At 35.6% G+C, this 19,669-nt stretch overlaps 1 protein-coding gene across 1 annotated transcript; it reads right to left on the reverse strand.

The window, feature by feature from the left end:
* Window positions 1-6,996: 6,996 nt before the first annotated feature.
* LOC113292757 (G2/mitotic-specific cyclin-2-like) lies at window positions 6,997-8,794 on the reverse strand. The gene is made up of 6 exons (XM_026541624.1): window positions 8,644-8,794; window positions 8,227-8,316; window positions 7,916-8,137; window positions 7,658-7,756; window positions 7,378-7,556; window positions 6,997-7,108 (listed from the first exon to the last, which is right to left on the reverse strand). Exons 1-6 carry the CDS (start codon window positions 8,755-8,757, stop codon window positions 7,036-7,038), a joined length of 777 nt encoding a protein of 258 aa, XP_026397409.1. The 5' UTR covers window positions 8,758-8,794; the 3' UTR covers window positions 6,997-7,035.
* Window positions 8,795-19,669: the final 10,875 nt, after the last annotated feature.

Here is a 19,669-nt window from a genome sequence, read left to right on the forward strand (position 1 = left end):
TGAATATGAAAACTTGTGGTGCCAATTTTAAGAAAAGTCGAAAATGTTACAATTTCGCAATACCTGGGAATTATGCTGCCAATTGCAAGAAACCCCAAAAGGATGATAATTCTTCTTAAGTCAATTTAAGAAGAAGTTGTTGTTGCCATCATTTTGTAAATAAACAGGGATAATGCCAAGGAATGAGGCTTGTCCCTTAAGTATCTAATTAGATATGTGATATATTTATATAGATTGGACTGAATTACTTTTTGGAATTATCAAGGAAACTTGTTATGGGAAGCATGCAATCCAAAACTAGTTCAAATGTGTCACCTGACTTCAGTGTTCAATAAACAATCAAAACTTATAAATTCTAAATTTTAAGTTTCATATTGGAACTAATCCAGGATGTACCGTATTTCTGAATTGTGACTAACTTCTTTGTCATGCCCCATGGTTGTGTTAAGCAATTGAAAATTTCAATTATACAAGTTTTGAAATGTGGAGGGGTTATAGAGTTTATATTATCATAAATGTTTTGAGAAACTAGGTGATAGTAATCTATAACCCAAGTAACAATCCATTTTAATCAAGTCGAAACAATCGGATTGTATAAGACCTTAAGTTACTAAGTATAAAATTTGAGGAAAACTGAGTTATGGTAGTGTTTACCATATTAAATGTATTTTTAGAGAAACTAAGTGATTTACTACAAATTGCTAAGTGTTAATCATATTGAACATATATTTCTAGAGAAACTAAGTGTTTCACCTTTAAATTACAAATGTACATCTCTAGTGAATAATCCTTGTAACTGTGCGAAATGTTTAAGTTAAGAAACTAGAGAAAACATGTTCTAAGGTAGAGTGGCTTATAAATATTAGATTGATAGTGATGGTAACCTCACTTATATGTCTGGAAACTCTAACAACTAGGTTCATAAAGGCAAACCAAGTCACTAGTCGCTCTAAGGCATTATCAAACTGTGTGAGAAGCCTGTTGTGGCGTGATAGTGCATATTGTTTGGTTGAAACCATAAGTTTTGTTATCTCAAGATTGTTGTTAATATTAGTTGAGCAAAAATATATCTTGATTTCTAGTTTACTGAGTCAAGTCTCGGACTAGGTTAAAATTTGTGGTTGAGTGTCAGAGATCACCCTTGAAGATTGAAGATCGACGAAGACATTTAGAGAACTTCTGTATCGGGTATGTGAAGACTGAACCATTCTATTTTACTCACTATCTTACCATTCTATATATTGAGACTATGTCGTATGACTTCTAGTAGATTTACAAAGAAGACATTTTGAGTCAAGCTTGTCTTGTGAAAAATATCGAAATATGATTTAGCAAAGATGTTCAACGGTCCTTAACAATATTAGTTCTATGAATTAATTTGTGGATCAATTGAAAATTGCCCATTCAAATGATTTCATCACTTGGGAATGTTTCAAACATCGTAAGAGAGAAATATTAAACTTACTAATATTTCTACTCAGGGTAAGTTTGCGAACCAGTTCGCAAACCCGTAAATATAGGAGTTTCAGAAATACAGGAAGGTTGGGTAACCAGTTCGCAAACCGCAAGCTCGGTTGGGTACAGTTCACGAACCGTGATGAACTGAATTCCAGAGTTGATATAATAGGATAACAATTGGCGAACCCGGTTCATAAACCGTTGTCAACTGAGTTCGGTGGTCTAGTAAGGTTGGCGAACCCGGTTCAAGAACTGTTTCACCCGGACTCAGAATAAGCCATGCAGTTCACGTATCGTTCTTGTAATGACCCGTCCCTCCACCAATATTGTCCCCACTTAGCCACTGCGGTTATCTGGCAGTGTGGGGTTTTCAAGGGGCATCGCTGCGGTAATCCAGCAGTAACTTCCCGGGAGGTCACCCATCTCAGGATTGCTCCCTCCGAGCACGCTTAACTGCAGAGTTTTCTGCCAACTCTGGAACCAATTATGCTGAAAAGACCTCGGTACACGTGAAAAAACCTCGGTGTTAGGAAAGGACAAACCATTAATTATATTCCATTCGGCCAATCACTGTCGAATATCGCGGTATTACAATACCACCACCTTAAATTGGAGCCGTCCTCGGCTCCGGAATATACACAATCCCATATCTCCGATGTTCCCTGCCCCTCATGAGAAGCACCTGGACCAAACTCCATCTAGAGTGCCTTCTCATCCTCGGCAGATGACTCGTCGTCGGCTCTGATACCATTTGTAATGACCCGACCCTAGACGAATACTGTCCCCACTTAGCCACTGCGGTTATCCGGAAGTGTGGGGTTTTCAAGGGGCATCGCTGCGGTAATCCAGCAGTAACTTCCCGGGAGGTCCCATCCCAGGATTTCTCGCGCCCGAGCACGCTTAACTGCAGAGTTTTCTGCCAACTCTAGAGCAAATTGTGTTGAAAAGGCCTCCGTGTTAGGAAAGGACAAACCATTAATTATATTCCATTCAGCCAACCACTGCCGAATATCGGGGTATTACAGTTTTACCAACTATCCCAGTTTATATTTTAGCAAATACTCAAACACTTATTTTTAATATGTTTAGCATTGTTAGAACTCTCTTAAACACTTCTAAGACTTCATTGGTCACTTAAACACTTATATGTGTGCATCATGATTAAACGCTTAGGTGTTCAAATGAACATCAAATTTTTTATAGTTCTTTGGCCAAGTTTCTAAACCGAACTGTCATTATACACGGTTCTGTAACTGGAACATACATTATATTCTTCTATTGTATTTTTCAAGAATAGAGTTTGCTTGATTCTCAAGTTATCTTAGCTTGAATTCTAAGAAACCCCTGGTCTTGGAAAAACTATAAATAGAGATACTCTTTCAATTGGGAAAATCAATTCCTGATACTTTGTATCCTAGTTGATTCTGAAAACGCAGGGGGTACCAAGATACACCACCAACTTTTTCTTAGGCAATATGTATGGAAAAACTCAACACAACTCCGAGAGTAAAAACTCAATCCAGGAAAGTTCCTAGAGTTATATCTCTCTCTCTCTTGTTGTTAGAACGTTTACAAAATTGAATCCGTGAACCCAACTTATAAAGAGAGTTCTTGGACGTTACCAAAGACCAATGTCCAAGGATCAACCAAGTCTTTTCCAACTAACAAGGTTGGACCTAGATAAACAATATAATGCATAAAAAGAAATAACACAGACACCAGAAGTTTTGTTAACGAGGAAACCTCAAATGCAGAATAACCCCGGGAACTAGTCAATATTGAACACCACACTGTATTAAACCGCTACAGACACTAGCCTACTACCAATTAACTTCGGTCTGGATTGTAGTTAAGCGCTAAAGGAAGTCCAGCGATTAAGGTACAGTCGCGCTCCTTACTCCTCTTCAATATCGCAGGACTCTGCGCAATTGATTCCCTTAGCCAGTGTCACCCATAACTAAGAGTTTCTTCAACCTCAATTGAAGGCTTTCAACCAAATATGCCTACCACAGATTAAGCGTATATTTGATTTCCTGATTTATGATCTAAATGGATGATCAGATCAAACGATAGATCAAGGTGATGGAAATCGATATTACCATACACAAAAGTCTGGCTATCCTCAAAATCCTGACTTATGCAACCCGAAGTGAAGCCTAGATTATTATTCACCTCACAAGTATAAAACTTGTGAAATCAACAAAGTATGAGACGAAGAGACTTTGTTGATTACTATTTATCTTGATTGTTGGAGCAAGCTCTACAAATAATCAAGATCAGGATACTTAAGTTATCAAGATAAAAGATAACTAGACCTGGCTTCACGAATCCCTGTGAAGTCTTTATAGTCGCTAAACCCTAAAAAGGTTTCTGGAGAGGACGACTTTAGATATAACTAGGACACACCAAAAATTAGTGTCGGGATTCAAATATCCAAGTTGCCAAGAGTTCCCCTTATATAGACTTCAAAGCCTAGGTTGCTTTAGGTTTAAGCTAAGATAGCTTTGGAACCAAGCAAACAATATCCACCGTTAGATAAAAGCTTTGAATCTTAACCACATATACAAGATATAAACTATGGTTAGGTAAACCGTAACCGAACCATGTATAAAGACTATGTTCAACATGGTTAGCGGAAACTGGCCGATTTGAACTTAAAAGCTTAACACTCATTTTCATCTTCACTAATACATTAATATTGAGTCACAATCATGTGATCAATTGAGTCTAGTGTTAATTAGAGAAGAGATCAAATAAAAATCACTTCATAGAAATAATTTAATCGCAATTGAATCATGATCGAAATAGTTTGTAAATGTACAAGTTACAATTACTTGAACCGTTCGTGAATCGGCTGAGTCACAGTACGCGAACCTGTCTGCAAATTCATATGCAATTACCGAGTTTCGGAGTCTACATAACTTTTCAGTTCATTAACCGGTTTGCACACTTATGCAATTACTAAGTTCCGGACTCTACAAAAAATTTTAGTTCACGTACCGGTTTGCAAACTTTTACCAAACTCAAAGTTACGAAGTCTATATAACTTTTTAGTCCATGTACCGGTTTGCAAACTCTTAAACCTTTGTCGATTCCGGAGTTCACAGAACATTCAGCTTGTGTACCTGTTAGAGCATTGCTCGGTCGAACTCGCATGCGTTGCTATCTCAAGCATGTTTGTCAATGTTAGTGATCAAAATTATAAGTCTTGATTTCTAGCCTACATAGCTAAAGGTCTCGGACTAGGATATAAATTGTAGTTGAGCTCAAGAACTCCATGGAAATCATCATACAAGATGAAGGACTACTCAAGGAACTGGTGGCTCTTCATCGACTAAAATGTATGTGGAGACTTGAACTTATCTGTCACTCAAAAGTCTATCTATTCTATCTACTACTATTGAGACAAAAGTCGTTTTGATATATAGACTTTCATTATGCACATTTGCTATTTCGAGCCGAGTTTATCCCGCCTATCTGTTTCTCGAAATATGTGTTGGTAAGCTCCGAATTCATCTTTACCAAGTGACGAAAGTCATGTTATGTTTCAATCACTTTGAAAATTGCTCTGACGAAAAATGGTCTGTGAATAACGGCTATATAACGTTCTCTGAGAATGTTTCAATGATTGAAATGAGAGTTTAGATTACATAACCATTGGTAGGATATAAGCATTGTTGTGGAAACACATATATGCATAAGTCCTTATTCCTTGAACCAAAGTTTTCGAATTTTTTTGATCAAGAGAAATGGAATTGGTGTGAGCCAAGTCCACGAACTCAGTCCGCTAACTTGCGGAACTTCTCGGCCCGAGATTTTCTGCTAGAGTTGGTGTACTCCTTCCATGAGCTTAAATCCGCGAACCCAGTCCGCGAACTTGAGCAGGTTATATCTAAAGTCGGTTGTTCTTGAACTAATGTTTAAATAAACTAAGGAATGCTTTTTCAAACCGTGGCTATAAAGTTCATGAACCGATTCGAGTGAATCAAACCGATTTTGCTTCAATTGTGTCTTGTGTAGTTACATAAGATTACCTTGCAATTGAAAAACTCTCTAACTAGTTCATTTGAGTCATTTGAACTAGTTATGGTGAAGAAGAATAAGGTTGATATGAGAGTAATCATATGGCTAACCATTTGGTTGACTTGTTGAACCAACAAATGTTAATGTTTGGGTACGATTCATAAACCCAAAATTGGACATTTCATTTGTGTGTGACAAGCTAAGTTTTCGATCTAACGGTTGAGAAATATTAGTTTGAATCTAATCAGGTTTTCATCTAACGGTGAATATTGAATGCTTTGTTACTAAGATAACATTGATTGCAAACCCTAATTTGAAAGTGTATATAAGGGCGAACTCTAGCAACTGGGAAACCTAATCCCCACAGATTCTGTGTGATACTAGTTGTGCTAAGCTAGAGTCGATTCTCCTTTAACCTTTAGTTTATTCTTCTAAACCAGATTAACGACTTAAAGACTTCATTGTGATTGTGAAGCCAGACCGATACTACTTTTATCGTAGTTGTGTGATCTGATCTTGTTGTTTCTATCGTACGAGTAAAATTGAAATAATTGGCTTGAAATTTTATATCTCCAATAGGCAAGATAGAAAAGTAATCACAAACAAACTTCGTCTCATCGTTTGTGATTCCGCAATATCTTTTTTCGCTGCGTCGATTAATATTATTGTGAGGTGATTGATAAAACTAATCTGTTCTTCGGGAATATAAGTCTAGTATTATTGATTGGTTCATGTTCACCTTGATTTATCAAAATAAGGAACAAAACTCGTAGGTATATTCGTGGGAGACAGATTTATCTATTATCGTATACTTTTCTGTGTGATACTGATTTGTATTAAAGTCTTCGACTTTGGGTCATAGCAACTCTTAATTGTGGGTGAGATGATCTAACACTAGTGGAAAATGGAAGTTAAACCACTGTCAGGACATGAAGTAATATCACTAAAACGACTGTGTCCATCAGCTGCATTCTAGAAAAGGTTTTTTCCAAAACGACTGTGTCTAGCAAAAGTTGAATTCTTTAAAAAAAACTACTTTCTTTAGCAGTAGATCCACAAAAACTGACAGAAATAGTAGTTTTTTTAATGATATTTCATAAAAAAAATTGATATTGATTCAGCTGAATCCAAAGCTGATTCATCTGAATCAAAAACTAAAAACGGGAATAAATTAATAATGACTTCGAAACTGAATTTAATATCGACTTTAAACTCATTTTGTATGTAATAGTGAATTTATTGAATAGTGAATTCAATTTACAATTTCAACTATCTAAAATCTTCAACTGTGTCAAAGTTAAACTTGGATTTACTACTTCCTACTTTCCCTGAAGAATCAATAGATGCTGATATAGAACTTTTAGACGGAGACCTATTTCCCAAATCAGACCCAGAATGACCACCACCACTAGAACCATCTCTCCCACCACCAGGCGTAGAATAAAAAGACCCATTATCAATTCCCCCCGCCGTCTCCTTCAACACCCAGTCAGTAGGTTGCTGCGAAGCCTTAGGAATTTCATTTACTTTCCCACTGAACATGACTAAATTCTCCTAATCCCACTGCAAGGGAGTCTTTGTGTTCCACTCCATCACTGTTCCGAGTCCAGAACCACCTGCAACCATCCTTTGATTAAAAAAAATATGTATGTAGTTAGTGGGAAGTACAAATGGTTTCTCAATTAGGAGAAAAAATACGAATCTGATATCTGGACGATGTCTACCATGAGATAAACCCCAATATATTAAAATTAAGAACAGTTAACTAGCTTCTCGTAAAAAAAACAATCATAAATGTCGGTTAAATTTGTACATTCATAACAATGGCACTATCTGTCGAATGTCCAAAGAAAAAAACAAGGAATTCGGTGTGTTCAGGAAGAAGTTATCACTTACTGTAATTGATCTTCTGAGTAATATGAATGCCACTCTGTGGTCTTACTCCAATGTCTAGTCCTGCTAAAAGTAAACTGAGCAGTGTAGATGGCTGCAACAGCTAACAGAGATGGTGGTAACCTAAGCATGTCATGATCAACCAAGGATAGCTCGATAAAGAAAAAGGAGAGAAGCTCAAGCTGGTTCAAAATGCAGAAAATATGTTAGTATCCAAGCTATAAAAATTTATAAAATACTATGGATCAACAGTTTAATCTGATGGAAGACTAACTATACAAACCTTCTTATCAGACTGAGCCGCTTTAAGGAATCTTTTCATAAATACATACGAAGTTGGAACTGACATATTGAATTTCAATGTATTTACTATCGATTTCTCCTGCAAACATGTTTATGCAGTGTTAGGATCACAATGTCGAAACTGGGTAAAACCAAGGATGCTAAACATGTTTCTGCAGTGTTAGAATCACAATGTTGAAACTAGGAAAAACTAAACACACTTGATAAGAGATATATGACTTAGAATTGAAACATTTACCATAGCAAGAACTTCCTTCCTTGTATAATCCTTGTCAGAAATTATAATAAGATCATCTACAACCGGTACTGAAACTTCCTCATACTTGCATGCTAAAAGCATGGCTGTAATTCCGACCAACTGAAGTTTCTTTCGTTCTACAGTTTGGAGGGATAAGAATCTGTCTATAATGTTAACCATAAGGAATAATGTCTCATCCATGAGCTCAAATTTATAATGCACCTGTCAAGATTCAAACTAAGAAGGATGCTTAGCATATGTTTTGTTTACCCTTTCTAGGAGATAGAAAATCATGTCAAAATTTCGTATACCTCGATTAACCAATCAACTAGGATGACCCTCATCTTCTCATTGATGTCGGATTGCTGAACCATATAGTTGGGAGATACACAGCTAGAATTCTGCAAAATAGGCAAGGTTCAGTCAAGCTACCTCAGGCTTTACAAGTCTACCCTATCTTACTTTTGCATTCTTACTTTTGGAGTTTTGGGGATTTCAGCAATAAAGAAAGTAAAGGTAAAGTACACTCTCAATTGGAACAGTTAGGCAAAGCATTTGAAGGTATTCAGATTGAAGAATGTCACTAAAGCAAGTAAGACTAGCACTTGATTCTCAAATGTGCACTTTGAGTAAATGGAGTATGTGCATTTTGAGTAAATGGAGTAGGAAAATCAGACAATGCTACACCAAAATTTAAACAAGTAAGAGTTGAAAACAGTGAGACTAACCTCAGTTTTCTTGTAGTGAGCATATATATCATCGATATAATCTATAACTGCAAGTGTGTTCTTTGAGTCGCAACTATCAATATCCAGAATGAGTTCTTCAACAATATCCTCCATCTCAACTTCCTCTTCCTACAACATTACATTACAGAACTGTTAACACTGTTGCCACTACAAGAAAATAAGGAACAAACCCTTAACACAAAACACAAAGTCATCATACCATTAAGTCAATATCCTCGAAGATTTCGACTTCATCAAGAATTGCTTCAGTGTGCTTCACAAACATTGGATCGGATAAGGAACTATCTTCTCTATATTCACCTACATCTATAATGACCTTATTTGATACTTTTTCAATCATAATCGATGATGAATTCTGACTGGCTTCTTAGTTTCCTGCAAACATTTGAATAAACCTAAGGAAAACCAATCTATTTCGTATATCACATCTAAACAAAGATATTACTGGGCAACATTTTGGTTCTAAGAAAAACGAATTACCATTTGACAAGGTTGGTTTTGGCTAGAAATTTGAGTAGAAATCTTTCTTGTAATTGGTCTATGCACAACAACAGAAGGATTTTTGTCACAGATCCCATGATTTCTATACAAAAAAACAATTTTCTGCTAACATCTTCTTAATAAAGGCTTTCTGTTATTTAACAGACAACAAAAAACACAAATCAATTATTACTTTTTCAAGCAATTTTCTTTAAATGAATCACAAGGAGCAAGATAAAATTCTCGTTTATTTTCAGCGTTCATGTGAAACATACCAAGTCATTGACTGCAGCATCAAGGGAATACATGTATCCATGGACGCCATCACTTCCACCATGTCCTGATTTTTTTTAAAAAGTACATAATACATCAGAAATGACTAAATTATGACATGAAACCTCTTCAAAACTATAAATCTAAAGAAATTGAGTGCTCCCACGTGATTACCAGCATCTACTCCATCTATGTACACAACGGGTCCAACTAATATTTGGATAACAAGACAACAGGGTGAGGTGTTCTTCTTTAGTTCCAACAGGGATGATGTCAAATAGTTAATTGCTTTATCAGGCTAATGGACCACCTGCAGCACATCAAGAGAGGCATCTCCCTCAAATGAGCAGTATGAAAATTACAGTATATGCACCACACTGCCACCACCCCGCTGGTGAATAGGATGCAAACTTCAAACATAACAGAGAAATATGCCAAGAAAGCTTCAGTCCTACTGCACGAAGCATGCGCTTTTAAAACCCATGCATACTGCAATTTAGAGCAAGATTTATATTTTGTCCATCATTCATTCATGCAGAAAGCACCTGCTAACCCATCGGTACACCAGACAAACAACATAATAATAATAAAAGCTTTAAAAGCATCTACAGTTCCACAAAATGAGATTTTAGCATTGTGATGAAAAACACATATGCAATTAACGTCCATCCTAATAAGAAATTATAAGGAAACTACATATAAAAAATTCCTAATATTATACACCCAAAAATCAAGCTAGCCAACTGAAATAGGATTGTAAAGGCTTTGCTTACCCATGAAATGATCAAAAGCGAGGCGTTGTCGCCAATTTAAATGACTCATTAATGCTAATGCACACTTTATCATATTGATGTCCTGTATCAAGAATCCCATTACACAAATTTTCAAAACTATAACAAAAAATGCATCAAAAGCAAACTTTATACTTTTTTTTGATTTGCGATAACTGATGCACCACATAAACCATTTTAATCAAAGATGTAACAACACAAATTCCCAGCACAAGGATCCTAATTTAGAAACATAAGAAAACCCATATTTTTCAAATGGTATAATATGCATAATATTTCATAAACTAGCTGAAGTAATGATCTTACAAAGCAAAACCACAGATTAAATCCTATCTTTATCAAACATGAGCATGTTGTTAACCTTCTCATTTTTCTTTCATTAGATCCACTTCTGTAGAAATCACACAAAACAATAACAAATCAATAAAAAGTACAGTAAAAGACCTAAATCCAACATAAAAGAAGAACCAATTATAGATTTAATCATGAATGGATATTCTTCTTTTGTTTACCCCCATTAGTTTTAGTTGGATTTGAAGATGGTGGTGGAGTTTTCTACTTCTTCAGTGCCTGAATACAAAGAGAATACACACCATCAATAAAACAAAACTAAGAAAAAGAAACCAATGGATTAAAAGTATGAAAAAATGCACAAACTGATAACGAATCAGAAAAGAGAACTGAGATGAAATCAAGCTTTTAGGTTTACTGAGATCGATTTCTTTTTCTTCTGAAATTTCAATTTGGAGATGGATAAGTTAATCGATTGAACTGAAACGATAAATAAAGATGATACTTGCCTTTCAATTCTGTTTGCTTAGATGAATCTTGGTTTTCAGTTGGTGTTGATAATCATCATCACCTCTTTTTCACCGATTCAGAATAAATCCTCAAGATCTAATGTTGTTATGATAGAGACGAAGAGGACGCAAAACCTAATACTAAAGTTTTGATACAGAAAAAAATGAAGCGAAACAGACAGAGATAAGTGATGGAAGAGGATAGATGCAGATGAGATAAAAGAGATAAGGTTTGATTTCTTTTTCTCTTTCCACATAAAAATCCAGCCCTCACAGTAGTTCTTGAATCTCAGAATTTTTACAAAAATACCCCTCTAAAGAACAATTGTGTGAGAAACAGGTTTTAGTTTTCCATTTTTTTTCCTAGAAAAACTACTGGGAGTCACGGCACCGTACATAACTACAGCCCAACAACAGTAGTTTCTGTAAAACCGAGAAAGTGGTTAAAAACCCATTTTCCACTAGTGTAAGGGAATCAAGTGCGCAATATCCTACTGGGATCAGAGGCGTAGGAGCATAACTTTACCTTGGATCCGTGTGAGATTGATTGGGGTTCAACTTCAGTCCAGACAGAAGTTAATTTGGAGTAGGCTAGTGTCTGTAGCGTCTTAATACATTGTGTCTTCAATCTGGACTAGGTCCCGGGGTTTTTCTGCATTTGCGGTTTCCTCGTTAACAAAATTTCGGGTGTCTGTGTTATTTCAGTTTCCGCAATATATTGTTTTATCTTTATAACTGAAATAATACAGGTTGTGCGTTAGATCATCAATTAGAGTAATTCAACCTTTGATTGTTGATTGTCATTGATTGATCCTCGGATATTGGTCTTTGGTACCATCCGAGTTATTCCTTGTATTTGATTAGAACTCGCAGTTCCTGCTTGAGTAAATAAAATCAAGAGAGAGATATAAACTCGTTGATATACTCTTAATTGATTGAGTCTTGTTGATTCTCTTAAAAGTATATTCGAGTTTGTCCATACAGATTGCTAAGTGAAATATTGGATGGTGTTGTTAGACCCCCGCTTTTTCAATTGGTATCAGAGCAGGCAAACATGTTTAAGACCTTACAAGTCTGTGTTTGTGGAAATCTGAGTCTGTGGACAAAATCTCTTACATGCATACCAAGATTCCTTCTAAAGATTTTAACTATGCCAAATGTCTTGGAAATACCTCAAAGGATCACTCCTTAGCAGATTCTTCCGAATCCCGAGGTAAGAAGGTTGTCCCATCTGGTACTAACATCTCTCTCTCTGTTGAGACATTGGGCACTATGGCAAAAGCTGAAAAGGAGCTCACCAGAATCTCAAAAAACACTGCTGAGATTATTGATTTTCAGGATCATGATCAGTTTATTGATGAATTTGAAAAGTCTCTTGATCGAGAACATGAACTCTACATCATCATTGAGTCTTTCTCTAAGAATATTGAAAAAATTCTCCAAGAAACTACTCAACAGCGTGAAAAGATTAGTGTTCTTGAAGATATTGTTAAGGAAGACTCAATTAAAGAGAAACGTTTGATCGAGACTCATTCATCATATCTTAACAGACTTCTTCTTGAAAAGGAGAAACTAGAAGCATCTCTTACTCTAGCTCATGAACAGTGTAAATCCTTGGAAAAAGAAAACTCTGTCTTAAAGAGAAATTTTTTTGTACATACTAACTTTCATGAGTTACACTACATGACAAAATGTTCTCCAGAAAAAGATTGTGTCAAGAAAAGTTTGCATAATTTACAATCTTCTCACATGGCTATGAAGTTAAAACAAGTGCCAATTGTTGCTTTCCCTCCACGAACCTGTACTTTCTGTGGGAAAAAGAATCACTATGCTATCCATTGTTTTGCCAAAAAAACAAATTTCTAAACTTTATAATTTGCTTCTTTACACTGTCAATGGGATAAATAGCCCGTCGACTACTGCAATGAATCGCATGCCCACAGAAAACCAGATACCTTATAAACGTGATCTCTTTCTTAGAAATCATCACACGAATCATATGTTTTCTAGCAGTATAAATTCTTGTACTGCTGAAAAAAGCATCCCCTGTGCTTATAAGAATGTTTCTGGTAAATCTAAGTCTAGAAAATGGATTCCTCTCTATTCTGATCCTCTTGAACCAATTGCAAGAGGTTCTAGATTTAGTCCTCAGAGAAACCCTTCTGATGGATATGTTAACCACACTGTGTCTTACTCTTATGGGATGAAGGTTAACCAAAGAAATGCGAAGAACACAAAGATAAAACTACCAGATGATATGCACAACTCCTTTCTCGATGATCATAGTGGGATTAATTTCCACTCTACCACCAGATTCCAGGTATTCTTTTCCTTGTTTCTAACTTGAGAGGTACAAGGAAAATTATTGAGAAATACTCAAGTATGTTGTATATTATTTTCTTTCTGTTTTAAGTTTTCTTTGTGTTGACGGTCCATAAACGCCCGCGTCCTCCTCCTGTGAGTTCTTAGGATTTTTAACCTGTGTTTACTAACACATATATATTACTTTGTTGGGTATTCCTTTCCTTAACAAAAATAATATGGAGAACTCTGCAAAATCTCAAGAGATTATGCATCTTGATATGGAGGAAGACACTCAAGGACGTGAGTCAATTCAAGATCCGGTTCTAAAGAAGATGCTTGAAAGAAAGGATCACAACTTCTGGATTGATGACAAGGATTTAACTCGTTTTCAAAACGATTCAAAGGTCGAGTTTGCAAATCTGCAACTGCAAATAAACCAACTCCTAGATGGCCAGGCCAGAATCCTTGCAAATCAGAATATTCTGATACGGAATCAAAAGAAGCTCATCATGGACTGCATCAAAGCTAGACAACTTGCTCGGGTTTTTGATCGCAAAGTTAGTGTTCTATCTCACGAACATGGTGTGTCTACAGTCTAGAGAATAAAGGAAATCAGTGATACCTTCTTTGATGGATTCATTAAAAGATACGAGGTCCTCAATGAACTCTGATTTTTCCTTTAGTTCGCCTAGTAAATCTTCTATATTTCTGTTTTTTTCTAGAAGAATAACTAGAGGTTGGAATAGCCATTATTGTGATTACATATAGCTATGTCCAACGTTTTCATCTTCATGTTTTTAGATTTAGTGGTTTAAGCTCTAAAATTGTTTGGAAGATGATTTTTGCAGTATTAATCTTTATGGTTTTATATATTGCAATATTGTTATGGGATATGTGTGTTTGCGTCCGTGAACTTGATTGTCCCATATCTTGTCAAAAGTAAAGTCATTCATGAATTGATATGCATGTATTGATGAAAGAATGAATGGACTTTTGAAAAACACAAAAGTTAAGCCTATATTGTCAATTATTGATGGAAGATAGGTTAAAATCTTTTGTTTGCAAGGATTATGTCTATTAAATGTCGTTATGCAAATAGTGATGGGAAATAGAATGAATCCTTGTATATTCCACAGTAATTGATCTTCCCTGATCCATATTTTATGTATTATTGTGTGGCTCCTTAATGTGTCTTATGTTGAGCACGAACAACCAAGTTGATTATTTTTATGATTAGCCTTGTTGTTGTTCCGTAAGGTACCTTATGTTGAGCATTTTGAACTAAATTAATCATCTTGTTTGGTTATTTAGTTATGACTCCATAAGTCTTCTTATGTTTGAGCGTTCATGACTGGGTTGATTGTTTAACTTAGTCATTGCTCCATAGACTCTCTTATGTGAGTATGACCAATTAAATTGATTACTTTTGTGGTTAATTTGGTTGTGTATTTCGATTAGATTAATTATGGGTTTACTTGTGATTAATCTAATTGAGCGCCCTTAAGTTTCCATAAGTTTACTTGTGTTGAGCATTTTTGGTTAAATTAATCATGAACTTCTTGTGGTTAATTTAATATTTTGGATCCAAATTCATACTTGTATGTGATTTTTTTGTCCAAAAAAATCCTTCTTTTCTCTTTCGAAATTAAGGTCGCTCTTGTTGTTCCCTTGAGAATGACATTTTATGAGGGAGAGTTCTTTTTGAACTTGCGCTTAATTGCCAAATCTTTGTGGGGAGTGCGACTGTGGAATATTATAGGGGTTATCTTGTATCTTTAAACTCCTTGATGAATGCATTTAACTTCGGCTTTATGATTTCATCTAAATAAGATGATGTGTGTTCTTTCTTTTGGTCATGAATGTCTCTTTAGAAAATTTCATTAGGATCCCGTTCTTGTACCTTTGCCAATTTTATTGACAAAAAGGGGGAGAATTAATATGTAGTTCACATTACAAATACATATGGTTTTCGGATCATTATGTAAGGGGGAGTGGGTTCCATGTGAGATTGAGTATTGACTAAGGGGGAGTGATACATATCGCTATAGTATTGTTGTTGAAGTTGTGATACAACTGAACTTTGACGCTGTGTAATGATACTATGAAACTGTATAACAATGATTGAGAACTATTGTTTTCTTGTTGTTATAGCTATAGATTTTCAACAACGATGATGCTAAACTTACAACCTTTGGGATCATTGGAGTACTTGGAAGTGACGAAGATTTCGAGTAATGTTGAAGATTAGGCATGTAGAATAGGAGATGCAAAAGTCAATTTATTTATTTTTTGTATTCCATATGTATTAATAATTTTGCCATTAAAATTTACAAAGGGGGAGATTGTTAGAGCATTGCTCGGTCGAACTCGCATGCGTTGCTATCTCAAGCATGTTTGTCAATGTTAGTGATCAAAACTATAAGTCTTAATTTCTAGCCTACATAGCTAAAGGTCTCGGACTAGGATAGAAAGTGTAGTTCAGCTCAAGGACTCCATGACAATTATCATACAAGATGAAGGACTACTCAAGGAACTGGTGGATATTCATCGACTAAAAGGTCTGTGGGGACTTGAACTTATATGTCACTCAAAAGTCTATCTATTCTATCTCCTACTCTTGAGACAAAAGTCGTTTTGATATATAGACTTTCATTATGCACATTTTCTATTTCGAGCCGAGTTTATCTCGCCTATCTATTTCTCGAAATATGTGTTGGTAAGTTTCGAATTCATCTTTACCAAGTGACCAAAGTCATGTTATGTTTCAATCACTTTGAAAATTGCTCTAACGAAAAACGGTCTGTGAATAACGGCTATATAACGTTCTCTGAGAATGTTTCAATGATTGAAATGAGAGTTTAGATTACATAACCATTGGTAGGATATAAGCATTGTTGTGGAAACACATATATGCATAAGTCCTTATTCCTTGAACCAAAGTTTGCGAACTTTGTTGATCAAGAGAAATAGAAGTGGCGTGAGCCAAGTCCGTGAACTCAGTCCACGAACTTGCAGAACTTCTCGGCCCTAGATTTTCTGCTGGAATTTGTGTACTCCTTCCATGAGCTTAAGTCCGCGAACCCAGACCGCAAACTTGAGCAGGTTATATCTAAAGTCGGTTGTTCTTGAACTAATGTTTAAATAAACTAAGGAATGCTTTTGCAAACCGTGGCTATAAAGTTCATGAACCGATTCGAGTGAATCAAACCGATTTTGCTTCAATTGTGTCTTGTGTAGTTACATAAGATTTCCTTACAATTGAACAACTCTCTAACTAGATCATTTGAGTCACCTGAACTAGTTATGGTGAAGAAGAATAAGGTTGATATGAGAGTAATCATATGGCTAACCATTTGGTTGACTTGTTGAAACAACAAATGTTAATGTTTGGGTACGGTTCATAAACCCAAAATTGGACATTTCATTTGTGTGTGACAAGCTAAGTTTTTGATCTAACGGTTGAGAAATATTAGCTTGAATCTAATCAGGTTTTCATCTAACGGTGAATATTGAATGCTTTGTTACTAAGCTAATATTGATTGCAAACCCTGATTTGAAAGTGTATATAAGGGAGAACTCTAGCAACTGGGAAACCTAATCCCCACACATTCTGTGTGATACTAGTTGTGCTAAGCTAGAGTCGATTCTCCTTTAACCTTTGGTTTCTTCTTCTAAAGCAGGTTAACGACTTAAAGACTTCATTGGGATTGTGAAGCCAGACTGATACTACTTTTATCGTAGTTGTGTGATCTGATCTCGATGTTTCTATCATACGAGTACAATTGAAATAATTGGCTTGATATTTTATATCTACGATAGGCAAGATACAAAAGTAATCACAAACAAAATTTGTCTCATCGTTTGTGATTCTGCAATATCTTTTTTCGCTGCGTCGATTAAGATTATTGTGAGGTGATTGATAATACTAAGATGTTCTTCGGGAATATAAGTTTGGTATTATTGATTGGTTCCTGTTCACCTTGATTTATCAAAATACGGAACAAAACTCTCAGGTATATTCGTGGGAGACGAATTTATCTATTATCATAGACTTTTCTGTGTGATACAGATTTGTTATTAAAGTCTTCGACTTTGGGTCGTAGCAACTCTTAGTTGTGGGTGAGATCATCTAAGGGAATCAAGTGCGCAGTATCTTGCTGGGATCAGAGGCGTAGGAGCATAACTGTACCTTGGATCAGTGTGAGATTGATTGGGGTTCAACTACAGTCCAGACCGAAGTTAATTTGGAGTAGGCTAGTGTCTGTAGCGGCTTAATACAGTGTGTGTTCAATCTGGACTAGGTCCCGGGGTTTTTCTGCATTTGCGGTTTCCTCGTTAACAAAATTTTGGGTGTCTGTGTTATTTCAGTTTCCGCATTATATTGTTTTATCTTTATAATTGAAATAATACAGGTTGTGCGTTAGATCATGAATTAGAGTAATCCAACCTTTGGTTATTGATTGTCATTGATTGATCCTCGAATATTGGTCTTTGGTACCATCCGAGTTATTCCTTGTATTTGATTAGAACTCGCAGTTCCTGCTTGAGTAAATAAAAACAAGAGAGAGATATAAACTCGTTGATATACTTTTAATTGATTGAGTCTTTTTGATTCTCTTAAAAGTATATTCGAGTTTGTCCATACACATTGCTAAGTGAAATATTTGGGTGGTGGTGTTAGACCCCCGCTTTTTCAGTATCGTTTTGGGTACTAAACTTGTTCTAGAACATAGAACTGTTTTGGTTCACATACCGATTTGATTATTTTAACCCGGTCCCTTACCACAGTTCCACAATTTTTTGTATACTAATATACATACCTATCCGGATCATGAAACAAACAAATTTTCCCATGATGTACATGCGAATATGCACATCACACAAATATGAAAGTCGATATATAGTTACTCCGTTACGTGTACGAATACATGTAATACGGCTTCAGACATATAACCGTTTTATCAGTTTGTAAGATTGATAACACTGTCTTGTATTCCAAATGTAGTAGATCCATATTTCTCTAAATCAATTCGAAACATTATTGAATAACAACAACGTCACTTATCACTATTCCAGGATATTTTCGAATGATGAACTTGAATCATGATTTGGTTCCGAACAATAAATTGTTCTCCACTGAATTTGATCAAGTATGAACAAATTTTTATTAAGCTTATACATTATATTTCGAGAAATTCGTAAACTAAATAATTAGTTATCGACTCGAAATTCTTGTCTAAGTAAGTTAGTATAATTAGTTATGCGACAATCTCTCAAGATAGAAACTGAATATAACTTGAGAAGTAGGTGATTCAGTCTTCACTTACCTTTTATTGATGAAGTTCTCCAAAAACTTCGGTTGATCTTCGCATTCAAACGGTAGAACGCAAATGATGACTGGATCATTTCTCAACTCCACTATCCTAGACTGAGACTTAAGTAATTGTAGACTAGAAAACAAGATATAGTTTTGATAACTAAATTTGACAACAAGCTTGATATAACAACACTTGTGAGTTCGGCCGAGCAATGCTCTAACAGATTCCAGATTCATCCTCTATTGACTTAGTTTTTCTCTGAGAAACATAATTAGGTCCACAACTAAAATAATTCGCTTTGCGGATTCGTGAAGCCAGGTCCTACTATCTCCACCTTGATAGTTCGTGCATCCTAATCTTGTTTTTCTGTTATCGAGATTGAAAAAGCGGGGGTCTAACAACCACTGTAAATCAAACTCCAATATAATTTCTTTTAGGCAATCTGTATGGACAAACTCCAATATAATTTCCAAGAGAATCAACTAGACAGTCAGACTCAATCAATGGAAATATATCCAAGAGTTATATCTCTGTTTCTCAATGTAATCAGCAAATCAAACAGATAAAATCTGTGAGCCTGATTATTATGAGAAACAACTTGAACGGTACCAAAGACCAATGTTCAAGTGTCAATCAATTTATATCAACAACCAAAGGTTGGATTATCTAAATGATTGAACTACGCACAACCTGTGATATTTCAATTATATATAAAATATAATGCAGAAAATAAATAACACAGACACCAGAAATTTTGCTAACGAGGAAACCGCAAATGCAGAAAAACCCCGGGACCTAGTCCAAATTTGAACACCACACTGTATCAAGCCGCTACAGTGTGGTGTTCAAATTTAGTTGAGTCTTAACCAATCTCTTTCTGATTAAGGTACAATTGCGTTCCTTACGCCTCTGAATCCCAGCAGGACTCTACGTACTTGATTCCCTTAGCTGATCTCACACACAACTAAGAGGTTCTACGACCCAAAGTCGGAGACTTAATAAACAAATCTATCTCACACAGAAAAGTCTATTAAATAGA

The sequence above is a fragment of the Papaver somniferum genome, chromosome 7 (genome assembly GCF_003573695.1).
Source record: "Papaver somniferum cultivar HN1 chromosome 7, ASM357369v1, whole genome shotgun sequence".
NCBI lineage: Eukaryota > Viridiplantae > Streptophyta > Magnoliopsida > Ranunculales > Papaveraceae > Papaver > Papaver somniferum.

Bases quoted from the DNA above. Each gene is read 5' to 3' on its own strand.
- LOC113292757 (XM_026541624.1), bottom strand. From the start codon at position 8,757: ATGGAGGATATTGTTGAAGAACTCATTCTGGATATTGATAGTTGCGAC. The intron at 8,138-8,226 runs GTATACGAAATT...GAATCTTGACAG, and splicing joins TAGTTGATTGGTTAATCGAG to GTGCATTATAAATTTGAGCT. The intron at 7,109-7,377 runs GTAAGTGATAAC...TTTTAATCAAAG, and splicing joins TACTCAGAAGATCAATTACA to GATGGTTGCAGGTGGTTCTG.